This window comes from Neophocaena asiaeorientalis, unplaced genomic scaffold (genome assembly GCF_003031525.2).
Source record: "Neophocaena asiaeorientalis asiaeorientalis breed wild unplaced genomic scaffold, Neophocaena_asiaeorientalis_V1.1 scaffold550, whole genome shotgun sequence".
NCBI lineage: Eukaryota > Metazoa > Chordata > Mammalia > Artiodactyla > Phocoenidae > Neophocaena > Neophocaena asiaeorientalis.
Genome location: NW_020173396.1, coordinates 602,854 through 622,635, shown reverse-complemented (window position 1 = coordinate 622,635; position 19,782 = coordinate 602,854). Strand labels below are relative to the sequence as shown.

At 46.6% G+C, this 19,782-nt stretch overlaps 1 protein-coding gene across 1 annotated transcript in view; it reads right to left on the bottom strand.

Moving 5' to 3' along the window:
* Nucleotides 1–13,959: 13,959 nt before the first annotated feature.
* The window catches only part of NR2F1 (nuclear receptor subfamily 2 group F member 1), a 7,370-nt gene continuing 1,547 nt past the window's right edge, over nucleotides 13,960–19,782 (bottom strand). The window contains exon 3 of the mRNA XM_024746943.1: nucleotides 13,960–15,012. Within this exon, the coding sequence (XP_024602711.1) occupies nucleotides 14,732–15,012 (281 nt within the window). The 3' untranslated portion in view covers nucleotides 13,960–14,731. The remainder of the gene's footprint in view (nucleotides 15,013–19,782) is intronic.

Here is a 19,782-nt window from a genome sequence, read left to right as displayed (position 1 = left end):
GAGGATCTGGTGATCCATTGGAAGCAGAGCTTACTCAAATTTGAATTTTCATGATCAACTTTCAACCCTGAGAAAACGAGAGCCATTTGCCTAACTTAATCTGGAACATATGTTTGCACCAGTAGCAGGTTTTTTGGTTTGTGGCTGGGACCGATCAAGTTGTAAATTTTCCGTTTTAGGTTTTCAGCGCCTGCTAGTTTCAGCCTAACACCTAAAGAGAGACCGCGGGGTTCTCCACCAAAGCAGCCAAGGTTTGACAAAAGGTTTCCAAACCACCCAGCTCTGAGTGTTATTGATTTTCCTAAAGATGGAACATTTCTATACAAATTAGTTCTCTAAATCCTAAAAGCAAGTAGCAAGTTAAACTCTCTTTTGTTAAAATGTTTGTAAAATATCTACATAGAAGGTTTTTTTTTTTTTTTTTCATTTTCTTCCTCACCTGCAACCTTTTCTTTAAGGGGCGCACAATGGTTTGAGAGCGATGGGTGCTGTGAAAGTGACATCTTCATTCGACAAAACAACATACATGTCCTTTTGGCTCATCTTAATTTTTTCCATCAGAAACTTAGAGCTATTGATTTTGTCTCTTTGTGCCTCAACACAAAGAAGTATTTTTTTAAAGTGTTTTGAATATCTGAGAAGAATCACCTAGTGATTAAAATAAATATACATTAGGATCCACAAATAGCCCTTCACAAGCTTTATGGTAGCCTTTATTACTAATATTAAAACACATTTCTTTGTGGACATGAATTGTAGTTTTTTGGGCTTTAAACAAATTATAATACTTTAAAATCAATGAATGGCATGCCATAATGATAAATGAAAGTAATAAGTTCCCTAAGATTAGCTTAACTCATCTTGAAATGGAAATAGGTAATAGTAGTGGGAGCCGGAGGTGAGCTCTTGTTGGTAAACCTCAAGGATGGTAAATAACCATCTGGACCTGCTGATTTATCTTCTTCCTGAAAACCCCAATCAGATTACTGGAGGAAAAGTTACAGAAGTGCTTTTATGATATGCATCAGAACGGATAATTGAGCCATAAATGTACCCTAGGTTCAGGTGTAGAGTTTCACTCAATTTTATTTATTATACGGATTAAGGTGGGCAGCTCCCACCTGGGCGCTACCTTAATCAAAAAGTGAACAAGGGTGACAAAAACAAGGGCAGTAATAACATTACCAGCACTGTGTTAATCAAATGCCCACAACTAGTTGAGAACAACGGTGCTAACTAAAAAGCCGCTTTAATTCTGAAACGGAAGGTCCTGAGACACCGAGCGCCATCTAGCAAGCAAAGTTAGAATCAAAGTCAAGCGCAGAGCACAGAGCGACTAGGGAATTGGGAGGTAAAGATGCACTCGCTGCGACTTAACCACTGGCCCAGTCTCACCTGAGCCCAACGCTACCTGCAGGTTTCTGCTCCTCGCCCCACAAGCCAGCTCAGACAGACTTAACTACTGAGGTGAGACAGACCCTTTCTGCCTCAGGCTAAGGCTAAAGGACAGCTCCTCACAGGGTTGCTTATTGTCTTTAATTAGAACAAGCGGCCTTTCCGTTCCCCCCATCCCCACCTCCAAAACCAGCGCAGCATCTAACTAATTCTGCACCTTCCTCTCCAGATGGGGACCAAGAGCAGTGCCTGAAAGGCTCACCTTGGGCTGACATGACTCCCAGGGGTTCAGCACACAGGAAAGCACATCGCTGGGAAATCCTAGCAGGATTTGAGAAGTCATTCTGAGTTTACAAGGCTGCCCAGACGTCTCCTGACACGCAATTCGAGCCATCTCTGAGTGGCATAAGACACAGATTTCCTTAACAAGCCACGACCGGTCATGGAAACTGAATGCAGCCTTCAAAATATAAATAACATAACTTTATTCTTCTCCAGGCAACCGGGTCTTTGATATTTCCTTTGGCTGAAGAAAAGTCAAAGGTAGCCAAGATGCTGCCAAATATCCCTGTTAGTTTGTAGCTTGAGGGAGAAAACAGCACTTTCCCCATCTTTTAGGTTTGAATGATGTTACCTAATTATATGAATATTCTGTGGAACTTGGCTAACAAAACACAGCTTCTGAGATTGTGATATGAAGAAAGTAAAGAACAGTTTGCTGGTTTCTGTATAGGCAAGAATCCCATATTTTTCTTTTAAACTAGTTGATCTGAATGCAAAAGACTAAGGGGTTCATCTCATGTCTGCTTTCTAAAGTACTTCTGTTGATTCTTCCTGGAATTTCATTTTAAGATTGGTGGTGGGGGAATCCGTGTATGTACATGTTAGCCTTAAACTACTCCTAATCTCCTGCTATTGAATATTGTCTTTATAATAACTCATCGATTCACATTGTTCTTAGAATGCAGAGCCAGAGCTTGGGTTTTCTATTGTTCTGTCCCCTGCTCCAACCCCACACATACAAATTTTCCCAATTAAGTGTTTTGTGAAAATAAACCAACCAACCAAACAAACAAAAAAACTTAGAAAAATGAATATTAAAATATTCCAGTTGATTTTTAACTGCTACTCCAATCTCAGGTTTGCTTCTCAGTGAAAAAAGGCAAGACATAATAGATATGAAATAACAATTCTCTTTATTTTCTACTCTGCTATTTACTGTACAAAACAATCACGTTGAGAATCAAGGAAGTGTTAGATAAGAATATGCTCCACGTGCTCAGTAAAACATCTCCACAGGTTATAGTAGTTACAGGAGGAAAAATCCCACAAAGATCATAACCCACCCAACAAACCTAAGCCAGTAAGGAGCTTAAGCTACAATTTACAAAACATCTAAAACATTTCTATGAAACCTCCTCGTCTCCTTATGCCTGAAAACATATGTCAAGATCTGAAGATAGAAACTGTAGATACAGTTCACACTGCCTCTTCTTCCCCTCTTCCTCTCTGAAGTTCAGAGACATTCCCAGGCCAGTCTTGCCTTGGATCACAATAAAAATTTAACTTTTTTTGTTATTGGTGTCAGATTAAATAGCACATTTCTCCCGTCAAGGTTTTCTTAAACACGGAACCTTCTCCTAGACAGGGTACCCAGCTGTTTAATTTAACATTGATTTATTGCTTTTAAAAGTAAATTTACACACATGCCAGCAGCGCTCCGTTTTGTTTCCCCAGACTCTGAGATTTATTTTCTACTTAGCGCTTGTCTGACAGAACAATGTCCTTTAACTTTATTACACATCGATGAGGAAATCTGTCTTATTTTTGTTCAGATTTATTGCTGTGTTGCTTGTGGGGACTTTTGTGATCCAGAAAGGCTGAGGTCCGAAAATAAATAGAAAATTAAACAGAGCTGATCACAAAGTAATAGTCAAAACCTAGAATATGGCCCAGCATATTCCAACCTGCTGAGGGGTGAGGTGGGGTGGAGGATGAAGCTCCCTTCGTGAGCACAGTTACTCAGGAAGGGAAAAATTACTTTCATGGGCATATAGCATTTGAAATTTAAGTAGCCAAACCTGGGTTCTGTAAGGTCTCCAAGTTCTTGGTTCAAATGTATTTGGAGCTAGAGGGCAGGGAGGTACATCTGCATGACCCCCAGCCCATGGCTGTCTTACCTCCATGCAGGACTCCCAATTATCACATGTTTGTGATGACTGAGCCCAAGGGAATTAAGATGGACTTTGAAGCAGCTTTTACGGTACACTTCATCTACATTTGGGTTTTCTTTAGTTCTCATGAAAAGGGCCACTTTCTTCTTTTCATTGATATACTGTCTTTGTGTCCTTCATTTCACACTCTTTTAAAAAGTTCTCTCATCAGATCAAGTGCAAAAAGGAGGGATGACATAATAACCATCGTAATCATGATAACAACAACAAACAACTGGTACTGTGGGTTTAAATCTTTTTTTAAAAGAAGCTTTTCTCCTCTATAAGGCATGGCCCTCCAACACTACTTTTTTCTTAAACCTGAGGTTGAGAATGGAGATGATAAACGTGTTTCTAAGGTTAAGTTATAAATCCAGGCAGGCTTTAAAAATCGGCGCGTGTGTGATGAGTTTTACTCACCCAACCTGATTTCTCAGAGGCATCTGACACCTTAGAGGTGTTCAAAAAAGGACACATTCTTTTCTAGTAAGAAGTAAATCTGTGATAGGTTTTGTTATTGGGGTGAGGGGAAACTTTCTTTCCCTAACAAACATATCATCTTTGACTAAAGACCTCTGTCCGAGAGCTTGACTTATCCACTCTGGTCAGTGAGGCCACAAAAACATGTTAAAATGTTTTCAATAATTTTTACGAACTCAAGAAGATTTTTTAAAGTTTAATGCATCATTCTTTCTCCTGAAATACACCAAGACACGTTGGCACACGCACTTCCTACCTTAAAAAGAAAGAAAGAAAAAAGAAAGGAAAGAAAAGAAGAGAAAAAGGAGAGATCTCTGTCTTTAAAGGGAGGGGTCCAGCGCGAGGCCCGCCGCGCTTTTTATGTCGGGAAGCTACACGGCACCCCCGGGTCGGCCGCCCCTCCCAGCGGGGGTTCGCGACGCGGCGCCCGGGCCTGTCACGTGCCCGCGCCCCGCGCCCCACGGAGCCCTTTGTTCGGCCTCGGTGCCCACGCGCGGCTGCGGCGGCTGGGCGGTGCCGCGGGAGGGATGCTCCGGGATGACCGCCGGGCTGGCCCGGCTCGGCCTCAGCTCGCTGGGACGGGCCCGAAACACCTTGAGGGGACGCCCCAAACGCTGGGCAAATCGAGATTCCCGGCACTTTGGGGGAAACGGACCTGGGCCACCCCCCATGTTTCAAACCCAAGGCACAAAGGGGGGTGAGGGGCCCAGGGAGGGCGCACTCCTCATAGGAGTGTAACCACTGCGCCGACTTCCCTCCTCCTTTCCATTCCGCCTCACCAGTTTCTCGTCTTTTTTTCTCTTCTCTTACCCTCTGCCACGCTCAGAGGCTCAGTGGGTGGGAGTGTGTGTGTGTGTAAATGTATTTGTGTGTGTGCGTGCAGTTAGGTGGAAATTTCATAAGAATATGCTCGACACTTATAAACTTGCCAGGGTGGGGGGAACATGCTCTCGAGTAAAGGCAGTGGAGGGAGAGTTTATGCGACTTATTTGGGAGGAAATAGGGGGTCAGATTTGGTCTAAGTGGAACATCTGCAAAACATTCAAGCAGCTTATTCAACAAAGAATCTAGCCATTTATTGTAGAAATAATAAAAAGCCACTAATGATTATGGTTCCCACCCCTTCCCCCAAAAGGCCAAATCCTAATGAAATAATTCAAAGGTAGGCCTCATTTCCTAATAGTGGAATTAAACAACAACAAAAAAGAGCCCAACTAAACTTTCCAGCTCTGCCTTCTTAAGGGCCTGGGAACCTTGCTGAGAAATTAGGTAAATAAAAGGCGAGTTGGAATTTCTGTTGAGCTCAGGCCGCAGTGCCCCGACTTGCACGTAGTTCTGCCTTGATACACAATTAAATTACAGTAAATTCCTCTTTAAATAATACAATTTGGAAGACTCTTAAGGATTCGAAGATGTCTGGGGTTAAGGAGCTTTTAAACCGTCAGTTTTTAAATGGCTTGTGCAATGAATACGCTACCTTTAATCCTAAAGCCATTATAAATATGCTATACATCTGGGTGCCAGTTTATCTCTCCATATTTCTTTTTAAAATGAGGAAAGCATTCATAAAAAGCTACTTGGCACACTTTATTTTAGGAAAGCAGATGTTAATTTTTTCACGTATCATTTTATGACCAACTACATGTGTAACGTTGGAAAGCATCCAGAACGCCTCTATTATTTGCTAAATGACTGTTAGTTGCGGCATATTATCCTCAGCCTAACCATGGTATAGGTTATATCAATAAAGTAAACATCTGTGATTTTTTAACCAGGGGATGGGGGTATAAAGAGTTACTATAAACGAGGAAGGGAAAAAAAAAAAAAAAAAAGAGTTCGGGTAGGAAGCGCACACCTGCGTTGCAGCAAAGAGGATATTTATATTGTTCGATGCAAAACAAAGTCCCTCAGTCGGGCACTCGGGGATATTTACATGACGGGAGATAAAGTTGAAAGCCTTTCCCGGCGTGCCAAATGGGATTCTCCCTGTGGCCTTCTGCGTGGCAAGATAACAGGTACTGAGCGCTCCTGGCGGCGTCAGGCATCCGCCCGCCTCACCCCCTCCCCCGCCAGCCGGCCCCAGGCCCAGCCCGAGTTGAGCCGGGCGCTCGGGCTCTAGGAATTCCCAGGCACTGCGGAAATTTCAGCGGGGTTCCCAGCCTAGAAATCTGCTCAGGAAGCGTCCTCATTTGCCCTGCGTCGCTCGAGGACGCCGGCGCCCAGGCTAAGCCAGTGGCGTGATAATTAATGGAATACAATATTTATGGTCGGATGTATTGACTCTGAAGCGAGCGCGCCGTGTAGACAGTCCGTGGGGGTCTGACAAACAGGGGGTGAGTGAACAAACATAATGACCCGAGTACTTATGTCTATCCGGTTTACTCACTTAAACCCGAGGTATGTAACATCATGATAAATATTAATATCCACCTAGACAGCCCCGCCGTCCTCCTAAGCTCTCCCTTCCTGAGCGCTGCCCTTTACAAAAAGGCCAGAGACGAGGTTTTTAACATAAAATGCTGCAAATATGAAAAATAGGTCACCAATAAAATTGGTCTCAGCGTGGAGCGTAATTGCAACAAAGTGCCGCCGAGTGAAATCGAGGAGCAAGCTGGCTGAGGCCGCACAGTCGCGAACCATCTGGTGTGTATTAAAAGTGGTGCTGTAAATATTGCTGAGAGCTAATGCATTATCGGCTTCTATAAGTGCACAGGGCCTGTAAGCTTTCCATATGTTAGAATATGCAGATCGAGGGAGAGCAAAGAAAGGTGTCCTATCAATCACCGGCTTCTAAAGCATTGTTTTGCCCACAGTTTGTGGAATTTTGGCCCCAAAGTGTAGAATATTCCTTCCCATTCTCTCCTTCCCACCCCTGTCCCTTTCCCCTCTTCCCCCCGGTTGGCTTTCTCTCTTTTTCTCTAGCTCTTTCTCCCAGCTCCCTCCTTCCATCCCCTCCTCCTCTCTCCCTTCTCTCCAAGGGGATAGGACAGGCATTGCTGACGTCACTTCACATCAGTAAAAGAGAGTAACTGTTTCAGAGAGAGGGAGAAAAAATTCATCTGTTTTTCATCAGTGCTAAAGTTTTGCCTTTTTAATAGGAATGAGCTGCCCAGCCTGAGTAGTCCTTCTGTTTTGAAGCTTTTGGGGGGTGGTAGAAGAGATTGCGAGGTGTTCTTCATCTCATGAGCTGAATCATCCTGTAAGCGATTCTAATGCCAGAATCAGCTCAAATAGATGAAACTAATTAAAATAAGATGCAAAGATGATGTCTTCTAGAGAAGATTTCACATCCACACCTACTAGGCAACTTTTGCCAAGGGGGGTGGAGGGCTTCTGGCTCCCTGACACTTCTGCTTGGAGTCCTGGAACTTCTTCCCTTCCCTCTGATTCCTCTCTTCATAATTCCACCCCCCACATACCCAAACCGCCACACACAGCACAGCTAATAATTTTCCTGCTGTCACATTACTTTTCTAGGGAAAACAGTTAAGAGTCCTCCTTTTCCTGATGATACCCTGCATTCAAGAATTTACTATAATTACCCCCTCATCTCCTCTGAGCATCCCCCCTCCCATATTCCTCACTAAAAGGTTTTACTCAAATCCTGTGCAAAGAAATTTCCCTACATTGTCCCACAGATCATATTCTCTTTCCCAAAGTTGTCCTTCTCACTTTCATTCTTCTTATTCCATGTCATCCTTCCCCTTCCCCATCCTCTCCACCACTCCCTCTTGTGCACACACAGTACAAACCTCCAGCACTTCCAGTGTGGATAAACCTGCTGGTCATGACAACACAAGTTCAATCAGCAAATAAATAAAACTCTTACTTTTTTTTTTTTGGCTGCCGGCTGCATTCCCCCTCTGGCCGTTGCCTCCTTTAATTATAGGAGCTACATTTCTTCCCTGGGAGACATTCGAGGGGATTTTTAGTTGGAAACTCGTTTCTGCTGAGTTATTTAGGAGCCAGGACCAGTGAGTGAGTGGCCCGTACTCAGAGGCTTTGAGTTAAGTGCAGATTGAGACATATCGAGTTCCCTCTAAAAGGATCATTTCATGTGGGAGGTTGGACACAAAGTTTGCACTCGTGACTGGCATTCCAGTGAGAGACATGCATATTTTAAAATAACAAAGCAAGCTAGAAAGAAGGCTTAGGGGAGGGGGAAAAACTTGGAAAGAAGTTACTAAGTGACAAACATCTGTCAACATGGGATAATTTGTACACTCCAGTGTAAAACTATCTGCCTCGTTTGATGGCGATCAAGGCACAGGATCTAGGAGAGCAAAGTGGATACATATTTATCCCTGTGAGATATGGTGAAAAGACATTTTCCCCCAGATAGGTGTAAGGTGATTAAAACTGCATGAATGAATATTATTTTTAAATGTTTCTTAGAATAGTGGAGGTCTCTAAAACTGCTTATTTCTGATGGTTAATACAAAACTAGAGCCTTTAATTTTGAAAGTTGTAGTTTATTTAAACAACAGACTGATAAAGTAAGAAGCAGGGCATTTATTATGAAAAATAAAAAGGAATTTTATCGTAACAAAAAACAAAAGCAAGGCAAAGAAAGAAGAGAAACAAAAAGCTCAAACAACCCCTGGTTGCTATATTCTAGAAATCCTTAACTAAAAGTACCGGCTTTACATGTGTATGTGAGCCAAACATATAAACATCCACCTCTCTGCGTGTCAACAAGGAGAAAAGGCAAAATATTTTCAGAGGATTTTCTGTCTCATTTAAGCTTGGAGTTTCAACAAGCATATTACACTTTGAGAGAGAAAAGCAAAAAAAGTTTCTTTTTTTAGGAGGGAAGTTTTTAAAAGCAGAGTAAAAGATCAGGCGAGATCCTGGCACGTCCTTTTCTTTTTTTTTTTTTTTTTTTTTTTTATACCCAGAATCTCCAACAACCACATGGAAGTTCAGGCTTCAGCTTCCACCGAGAAATCTTTTTCTCCTCCAGATCTGAAGACAAAAGGAGAGGAGGCCTGGTGGTGAGCGGGATATCTCTGTTAGTTGTCAGTGCAGGTCCATGGGTTAGGAATGCTAATGAGCCTCTTGGCCAGCTGAAGACTCGGTTCTCTCCCGTACACCCTGACGTTCACACACACTCAGGCTCGTGCATGCCGACTGACAAGCACACAGACAGAGGCTTGCGCATGACCCTGCCTCTCTCCTTTTTCCTCTGAGCCCAGAGATCGATCGCTGACGCCACCGTTGGGCCAACGCTTTATTTATCTGGCTGCGCAATGATATTTTCAGCCTTAAGCGTTATATACAGCAAATGTCTTCCTAAATCAACACAATAGGATAGCTTGCGGAGACCAGCCTGGTCTCTCTTAAAGAAATCCCTTGTTCTCTCTCTTTTTTCCCTCCCCTCCCTTACAGACACCCCTTCTCCTTTCCATCTTTACAACTGGGGCTATTTTATACGTTGGACTGGGGGGGATTTGATCTCTTTCTATCAGCTTGGTTGGAGGAGGCCTTAGCAGACTAGGAGATGGATAGACACATTATCCACCCATCACTGTGACCTCCATCAGGGGTTCCCTTGTCAGCCCGATCCAACTGCCTAGACCTACTCTATTCACATGATCCGGATTTCTCAAAATTGGGGTGGAAGAGAAGGCGAGGGGTGGCCAGTCGAGTGTGCAACCTCGCACCGTGTTCATTGTTTTCTTTCCCCTCAGTTACATTCATAAACCTCTCTTCTGCATTGCACGTTATTTCTTTGTGCTTCAAAACTGAAACCACGTGCAGCCTTCTCCCCTCAGCGCACACAATAAATGCGCTGCCCCCTCCCCCAACCCATCACGCAACTATTTACATCTTGGTTACTCACTCTGCGCTCCGGCCCAGGAGGAGAGATTGGCCCCGCGGGACTAGGTGAGGCTTTGTGAAAGCATCTCTCAAATCGGTATCTCGGCCCCCTAACTCGGGGAGAGGCTCCTGAGCTCCCCTCCCGGCCTCCTCCCACCCCCTCCTCGCACAGGTGGTTGTGGCTTACTCTGGGAGAGATAGCACGGAGAACATCTAGGGAGAAAGGCAGCTCAGCTGTATCCGGCCGGGCCCGCCCGCTGCCCGCCCCACACCCTGGCCTGCCGGCCGCTGGGGGTCAGCGGTGGCGGCGAGCTCGTCTCCACGGGCCCCTGGTCCACGCGCCCTGGGCGCAGCGGAAACCGCGTAGGGAGCGGCCGCTCCCCTGGGAGCCTTCCAGACCCAGGTTCTCCCAGGCAAAGAAGTCCCACCATAAATAAATAAATAAATAAATAAAGTCCAAAGGCGGGGGGAGGGAGAGCTGGAAAATGGATTCGCTGACAAGGAGAGATAATAAATGAGAGGCGCTTTCAGATAGATATCTCAGACGTGAAATTGCGCCCAGCTGGTTGTGTAAGCAAACAAATAGTTTCATGTTAGGAACTCTCAACTTGTGGCTTGATGAATAGAACACGACAGAGGTAAATGGGTCTTTAACTCATTTAGGAATACAACTCTTTGGCTTTCCAAGTAAAAGGCCCAGTGACGCCACGAATCCTGAGCAGGCCCTCTAACAAGAGTTTTATTAGTTCCCACTTGTGTTTCCCTGAATCCCCTCCCCACGCTCCTTCACGGTTTCCCATTGCAGAGACATTCAGGTGATTTGTTCTGAGGAATCGAGGAGCTTACGAGGTGATTCTGCCGCTGTAGGAGATACAAGGACTGCCTACGAGCGGAGGAGGAGAAGCAGGATTTTTTAAAAATAAACTTTTGCACACTCCAAGCAGACGGGCTCAGGTAGGCTTGGGTGCAGGGGCCTCCAGATCCCCAGCGCCTCTGAGCGCAAAGTTGGGCGGAGGGGCTTCCAGGAGCGGACGGAGACCCTTTGCGGCTGCCAGAGACCAGGCGCCTGAACCGACCGAGGTGCAGAGTTCCGGAAGCCCAAGGTGGTCCTGGTGGCCGGGAGGGAGGCCGATCCCCACCCCCGGGCTTCCGCCAGGCCTGGCCGCAGGTTGGGATGTGCATGTCGGGGCAAAGGTCATATTTTAAGTCCTTTGCGCCAGTCCTTGTCCCTCCGCGGCAGATGAGGCGCAGCTATAGTCCATAGAAATTGCCGGAGGAGAGCAAGTCCCAAGACAGCCTTTTTTGGTGCTTTCAGCAAAGTTTGTGGCTAAAGTAGTTTAAACCGACTTCAAAGCCCCTAAAATTCTCAACGTTTGACTTTCATATGTCACAGGTAATTTCCAGAGGGAAGTCACCTTGTGTGGGACACTCTCCAACTGTTAACATGGGTTTCCTCTGACCCTGGGGGTGCCCGTCGGTTCTACCCCGCCCAGTTCACCCAGCCCCACTCTCCTGAGTCCTCCAGCGGACTTTCTGGGCTACACCTGCCTGCGGCCTCACACCTGGGTTCCAGGGCTCCCCCTGGCGCTTGGCTCTAAGGTGGCTCAGTGCTCAGGGGCCTCCGGGCAGCCACCCAGGCAGAGGAGACTCCCACCTGCTCCACGTGGCCTTCTGCCCAGCGGCTCCAAGGGTCTGAGGTGGCACGGGATCCTGAGGGGGCACCCCGGCCTCTAGTGGGCTGTTGCTCCACACTGCGAGGGGCCCCCGGGCCGCTCGGCCCTTAGCTCCCCCGCCATGGCCACTGGTAAGCCCGGCCAAGGAGATTTTAGATGGCCGGGAGCGGAGACGACGCTTCCTGTTTGTCGGAAGCTTCACCCGGTGGCTTAGATGCCTGTCTCAGTTCGTAAACCTTCCCTTAGCCCGAGCAGATTCATGGGGCCCAACTGCGCGCTCTGAGAATGGAAAGCCTCAGGTTGCGGACAGCCTGTCCTGCTCTGCAGGGGCGTCCACATGGCCCCTGGGAAGGCTCCTTCTCTCTGGCTGAGACGCACAGAGCTCTGAAGATGACTGTCTCTCTGTGTTTAATGCAGGCGGGGACTACCCCAGCCACCAAGGAGACAGCGGAGGAGAAACCCACTGCCCGCAAATCCCAGAAATGGCCTCTGAGCATCTCTTGCTCGTCCCCAGGGCCTCCTGGTTCCTAGACCAAACCTGTGAGGGAGTCTGTGAGGCCACAGGAAGGCCTGCTTTTCTTCCTAGGCTGTGCTGGTCACCCCCCACCCCCACCCCTCCAGCTTAGGCCCAGGCTTAGAAAGGTCACTGGGATTCCCCAGGCTGTAGGCAGTTGAGCAAGAGACAAGGTAGCACTGTCAACTCTGAGCCCTGGAACAAGTGCTTCCTACACCCTGGGCCTCGGCTTCCTGGCCAATCCCACTTTGGGTGCCTTACGCTTGGGCCTCCATATTGAAATTAATTGAAAAATACGTTTCTGACCTACGAAAATGTTTATCTGTTTTCATCAGAGGGATCACACTGTAATGAATATATTTACATCTCATTTCAAGAAAGGTAGGAAAGATCGGTGAGTGCTTGGAGGCAGCTCGGCTCCCTTCAGCAGCCCCCCGCAGCAGCCCAGCCCACCCTAATCCCCCCACTCCCGGGAAGGCTCCCTGAGACTTCCTGGGGGGCAGTCAGTGGTTAAATACGAGTTCTTCCCACGCTCCTCCTGCCTTGGGTGCCCAACCTGCAAAGCAGTCAGCCTAGACCCAAAATCATTGCCCCTGGGTGTGGTGCAAAGGACGAGGCCCAGGGCCGGGTGGGACCTGCTGGAAGGGAGGAGGGCCCCAGGGGCTCCACACCCCACATACCCTATCCGTCTAGCTGCCCTAGGGCTCGGGCCGGTCCCCAGGCGGACCTGCAGGGTCTTCTTCACAGAAAGCGGTGGCATTGCCGGGCTGCTCTGGCCCCAGAATATTAAAACCTTAGGTGGATTGGAGCTTGTTCATGCATTTTTAAAGGGGTGAGGCCACCTGGAGACTTCTAGACGGCAAATTGAGAGCAAAACTTTGCCACTGCCTTCAGAAAGTAAAGCTCTTGCCTCATCCGTGCCTGTTTGGGGCTGGGGGAGAAGGTGAGGGAAGAGGTGAAGAGGTGTTATTTTAAAAGACCTGGCTTTATTAATATGTTAAGAAAAAGCTCCCTTGGCAATATATGTTCTCACAGTGCCAACTTGGATCCTATAAAACATTCATGCTCCGAAAGCTGCTACAGAGAGCAGACCCACACACACACCAAAGGGGAGACGTCAGCAGGGGGTTGCTACCCTGAAAGGGCCACTAAGACTCACACACCGCTTCTGGAAAGAATCTGCTCCAGCCCAGCTGCTGGACTCCCAGGTTCCAGGTCCACACTCCTAAGTGCCACAGTGGGGCCCTTCCAGATGCCCCACAGAGCTAGAGGGCCCTCCCGGGAAACCCCTGTGACAGGGTCTGGAGTGAAGGGCAAACTGTAGCCAGATGTAGCGGACCGCAGGAGGAGCAAAGCCAGGGCTCGCAGCTGAATCCCCAGCTTTCTCTCCCAGAGCTGGGAAGAGGCTGACCCTCCAGTCACAGATGAGACGCAGAGGTGTCAGAGTGGCCCTCTCCATGCTGAACCCCCCCACTGTCAGGGCTCCATCCTCTCCAGCCAGGCAAGTTCCCACCTGCAGATACTGAAACAGGCAGCGCAGAGACTCAACCCCGAGGGACCGGGCCTGCTCCAGCCTCCTGGCCAGCTGCGTGCTGGCTGCCCACCACCTACAAGGTCACAGTGGCTGCTGCCGGCACCGAAGTGCCCTGCCACCCCCCCCCCACTCTGTCCCACGCAGAGCCTGGCCTTCCACATTTACAAAACCAAAGCAGCTGCTTGCTTTTAGGAAATAAATCTAGCCAACTTGGTAATGGACCTTAAAAGTTTTCCCCCTCACCCCGCCATTCTAATAATAATCGGAGTGGAAATTAATTGGAGGGTTCTCTTGCACTGATGACATCTGTCAAGCAACCAGACACGTGGGTTTTGCTAAATTCTTTTATTTTTTGTTTAAATTTTCACTTCAATTTTAATTCTTGAAGAACAGCCTCGACAACATATATCGCACTCATTATAAGAAGCAAAGGGTTATATCAAAAATTATTAGTATAGAATCACAGGAAATCTGGTTTGGAACCAGAAAAAAATACAAAACAGATATAGATACATAGACACAGGACAATTTTTTTAATAATTATTTGGAAAATGTTATTTTCCCCTAATTCTTGTTTCTTTTTTATGTGCATACGATGTTTAAATTTTACAAAAAAATGAAAATAAAGACTAATATTTTACAAAATGAATAACAATGTGTGTGTGTGTGTGTGTGTGCGTGTGTGTGTGTTTCTACATAGGATTCGGTCCACTTCCATGTGTGTTTTCTGTACAGAATATATCCACATCTGTCCACAATAAATCCTGGAAGGTCCGTTAGTCTCCTTCTGTTTTATTAAAATTTTCATGGTCCTCTCTTCCAAATTTTTTTCTTTTTCTCATCAGACACAAGGTCTTTTTCCTTTCCTTTCCAACGTGTCCACAGATCTGACACTAAAAAGAGTCTCTTTTTCTCCTGGTTTGCAGCTCGGGTTGCATTTCTGCACGGTGGGCTGCTCCTGTCGCCCTGGCCCTCCTCCCCGCTGCCCGGCCCACCGCACCCTGCATCGGCCGCCTGGTGTCCCCGCGGCATTGGAGTCCACGGCCCCCCGCCGGTCCTGTGAGTCTCTAGGGGGTGGGGGCAGGTGGGAAGCGCCCAAGGTCTAGGAGCACTGGATAGACATGTAAGGCCAGTTGAAGCTGCTCCCAGACAGTAACATATCGCGGATGAGAGTTTCGATGGGGGTTTTACCTACCAAACGGACGAAGAAGAGCTGCTCGATGACCGAGGAGGATACGGTGCGCAGCGAGGGCAGTCGTAGTAGCAGTTTGCCGAAGCGGCTGGGCTGGTTAGGGTACTGGCTCCTCACGTACTCCTCCAGCGCGCACTGCGACTTCTCCTGCAGGCTCTCGATGTGGGCGGCGTCCGACAGGCCACAGGCATCTGCCCAAGCAGCCACCGGAAGGAGAGACAAGGGGAGGGGGCACACGGTTAGGTCAGCGGACAGCAAAGTCACAAACAGCAAGCCGTTCATTTTATTTTTTTTTTCTTTTAAGGAGCCAAGGGGAAAAAATAGAAATAGAAGGAAGAAGAAAAGAAATCCTCCCTGCCATGCCTCCCTACTCCTTCTTCACTATTTCCTTCCCCCGGCCCCCAACACAAATACAAACAAATCAAACTCCCACCAGGCCTGGGGAGCTGGAGAGACAGGCACACACTTGAAGAGGCAGCAACCTCTCCAGTCCCTTTGTTTCTCCTCTTTCACCTTTGGATTAAATAATGTACGATGCTGGAGCCATGTTTGCTGTACACAGCAACCTGTCCTCCACCTTCAGGGGAGCATCTTTTCCGCTGTGCTCATTAAAGGGAGGATTTCTGCCCCTTCTGCCCCTGGTTTTGGGGTGTTCAGGAGCCCTGACTAAATATGCAGCCTGGAAGGCAGTTCTAAAATGCTTCTTGGAGTCCCCCTCTCAAACCTAAATGACCCCAAGCAGAAACCTCAAGGAGAACCTAGATTGTATAGTGAATAGACACATGCGAGGGGGTAAGAAATCATAGGCTGGCAGGGCCTGGCATCAGATCAAGCTCCTGCTTTGGCAATAGAGGATTTGCGATCCACTCTCTATGCAAGCAAGAGCTCTGCAGCAAATCCTCAGCCAGGGTGAACACTTCTATCTGTGCCTTAGATCACGTAATTGAAAATTGGTCACATCTCTGTAAGCTGTATGATAATCAGAAGGAATATGGCTCAGTTACTCCAGGCTGCAGAAAAGGAGACAACTTCAGCGATCAGACACAAAGCTGGACTGGAGGCAGCTGCTTCAGAACTGGGAGGTGGGGAGTTGAGGGGGGATTTGGGGAGATAGGCTTGCTGTGGCAGGACCTGTACCCAAGGAAACATCTCATAACCTGTGTGTTTAATCTCACATCAACCAAGGGCTCTTCTTGGTCTACTAAAACTATTTCAAGACAGCAGTTTATACTGTATCAACTAACTAGAGGCAAGCAAATGGAGGGGAAGGTGGAATCAGAGGAATGAAGTGAAGGCTTCCTCTCTTGGTTCAAACACCCATGTTGTTTCCTGTATTAATAATAAATATTTTAAAAACAGGAAGATCACAGAGGAGCCCTTAGCCAGTCAGGAGGTCGACTAGAGATCAAAGGCAGAGTTTGCTAATATATAGATCTGGAAAGAAATTCATGCATGGCAATGCCCCCAAAAGGACACTGTATAATTGTGAATGGATAAGTGTGACCCTGAGAAGACACAGCAAATGATTCAAAGCGAAACCTGGGTCTGCTGAGTTTCTGAGCTTTATGTCTCCATTTCAAGAACTGGGATTTGTAAAGCATTCTAACACCTTCATCTACAAGGCTATGGCCTTGAGCAAAAATACAAATAAAACTAGTGATAATTCAGGAACTTCTGAGGCAGGTCTCCTTTGACCCCAGATCCAGATTGGGTTCCTCTCAGATGTCTAATTACTCTAGCCAGCCATTTGGGTGCAGTCACACTAGCCTGACCTGGGAAGTCAGTGAGATTTTATGGCTAGCAGGATGAGGGCAGGAACAGTTTGGGGCTTCCATGCTTAGAGAGGGGACCCTGAGGGTCTGCCCTTGGCTTTGCTTCCTAACCTAGTCCTGCTGAATGACCACCACGCAGACTCTTATTTACATATATCTTGTTTGACATGCATTCTCTGCCCCTTATGCCACAGGATCCCTCTCAGCCTCAGAGAATGCAGTATGAAAGGGACCCACTGATACCCCAGCAGGTTTTTTTTTTTTTTTTTTTAAAAAAAAGACCATATGGAGTCTCCTCAGGTTTGTAAAATATTTATCTGATATTTACACTTAGGGCCCCCAGGGTGCAAGGTCACTACCCTTCCCCCAGCTAGGCTACTCCAAGGGAGAGAAGCCCAGGAAAGGCATGCCTGGGCCCTGTGTTGGCTGCATCGAGTTCTTTCCTCCTCTGAAGGCAGAATGCCTGTAGCTGGGCCCCGCTGCAAAGTGCCATCCGGCCAGCCCTGTAGCCTCCCTCGGGCAGGAGCCCTAATTTGGGCTTGGTTTCCCACTCTAGATATTCATTCCTACTTTGGATATTTCTGCAACAGAATTCCCCCAACTGTGGACTGACAGACAGTATGAGCTCTCAGATCAATCGTCTGGTGTGGTAGCGAAACTAGGTGAGCAGGGGGTGTGATGCAGTACATATTTACACTCCATGAGTTATACCCAGATAAGAAAAGGAGGCAGAATGTGCAAAACCCATGTCTCGCTTTTTATATGGTAGTGTCAATGTGGGAAACCTCAATATTTCTTCTACAGTATCTGGAAAAGAAATTATGTAAATAAATAACCATTACCGCTCAGGCCCTCCCAGCTTAGCCTTTGTAGTGCAGAGAATGTATTTCATGTTGTGCCTTCAGAAGAGTTTAGTGTTCAGGAAATATAGATGCAATCAGCTGCCATAACTAGAAATCAAAGTTATTATTGTGCTGAAAATGGATTTCTTGTATTTATGTTAACTAGAAGGCTCCTTTCGGGGAAAGTCTCATTTATCTGAGAGAATATTTAGGTGTATGAATTAATGAATTTTTTTAAAAAAGTAAGTTCAGGTCATGACCTAGTCCTTGGATACTGTCCAGAATATTAAGGATTAAACATACCATCCGGAGGCCAAATGTGAAAACCACCACAGGGAACCCCCGTGCCAGCTTCAAATACTTATCCGGAGTAAACCTCGTTGGACAATATGTCTAAAACTGTCTTTTCCATCATTCAAAGTTTGCTTAAAAGTTGGATGACTTTGAGAAGGCTTCCCATGAATTCCCTTCTGGCTAGCAATCAAAACAAGTTTAGTCAAAAGTGGAAATGTGTTGTATGGATGAGGGGGGTGAATTACTACTGACAGCTCTATTTCCACTTTCAGATATTCTTCTTGCAATTTTTCCAACAAAATAATGTTATTGTTCACTTCTCGGCCTCCCTTACACCTTGAAGACTTGGTTTAAGAAATATCTTTGTGAAAACTTTTTTTTAAAGGAACACTTTTCACAGGGACATTTTAGGGTGGAAAGTTGAAAGGAAAGCATGAATAATTCCACAGTCTTCCTTACAGCCTGCACAGTCCTTGCCTCTCTCTGGGAAAGGGCAGGAGATCAGAAAAGTCAAGGGGGTTCAAAGAACCTTAGGGGGGGGGGACAAGGAAAAGGGAGGGAGACTTTTCTTGAGAAGACCTCTGTCCAGCTCCAAGTCACATTTCTGCTTCAAGACACCTCACTGGATGAGATTTTAAAACCCCAGCTTCCCCGACACTGGCTTGCTTCCTGATTAATTTGGCTAAAGAGCTGGGTAGTGGAGAGCCAGACAGGCCCCAGGCCTGCCAGAGCTAAAGCAGCCGGGTCGCTGCTTCCCAGGCTCTTTGTCACTTTTGAAAAACACGTTTCCATCAAGAAGACTTATTAAGATAAAATGCATTCAAACACCGAGGAGGCTATTCAATAAATCTTCCATTTGTTTTAAGGTTCGCACTTTATCCTCTTGCAAAGAATAACTCCCTCTCCCACTAGCAGACCTGCATTTGCACTGAAAGTAAAAGGGGGGCAGTCCAAGTCCACAGCTCAGGCCACCCTGCATACAAATGAGATGCTCTTGTTTAAACAAATTATCTGCTGTTCAGATCGATATTAATACTACATTTGCTACATTACAATATTGTGCAAATTTAAGAGTCATTTTAATACAATGTAAATATGATTCTTCACGCATGAAAGCCAGGAAATATTGATAGATTATACCACTGCTTACTGTTCAACGAGGCCTTGGGAAAGGGGTTTTGCCATCTCTGCTCAAGAGTGGTTTTAATTTGGCCTTTGGAGGTCCTGCCTCTAGGATAGATTTATTAGGATGGTTTATTTGTTCTCTGAATGGAGGAATTAAAAACAATAGCGCCAATAATGGTGGTAAACCGGCAGCTAACCCTACTCACAGTGGGCAAGGCCCGAGACCCAGTTTAGCAGCTCTGTTCCCCACCAGCGTCCTTTCTGGCTTTGTTTTTATTTCCCCCCATTACCTGCTGTCCTGGGTGTTTATATGTTTCCCTCTTGCAGGTTACAATAATAAAAGGGGGGCAGTGTTCTCAGAGGCTCGGACCAGAGCCTTCAAAGGCAACATTAATGCATTTTCCTGGAAGTTAATTTGAACCATCTATCATAAGAGAAATTGTTAACATGCATGTTACCACTGCCTACATTTAATTTGATATTTTTAAGGCACTCTGTTAAATTTCCAATATTCGTGCGTTTTGCGTGGCTATGAGATTTATCTCCGGGACGGGAATCCTCCCATACTTGCGGGTTGTACAGTATTGCTTTTGTTTTTCATCTTTCTTGATTAGATCGAATACGTTTTTTACGACCCTCAATAACCTCAGCAACTGCAAACATGAATGGTTTCCGATAAGGGAAAATCAGGATGCAATAAAGCGGGATTATTTATGATTTATTTGCCCGTACTCCTCTCTTTCTCCCTCTCTGTGTCTCACTGTGTCGGAAAAGTCAGCCAGGGAGCGTGCCACACAGAGGAGAAAGCCACATTCCCACGTTCTCTTCCTTCCCTCTCCTCCCTCAGAAACGCTGAGCTCCGGCACACACGCACACGCACATCGCACACACATGCACACCGCACACACGCGCAGCCAGACGGATCCAC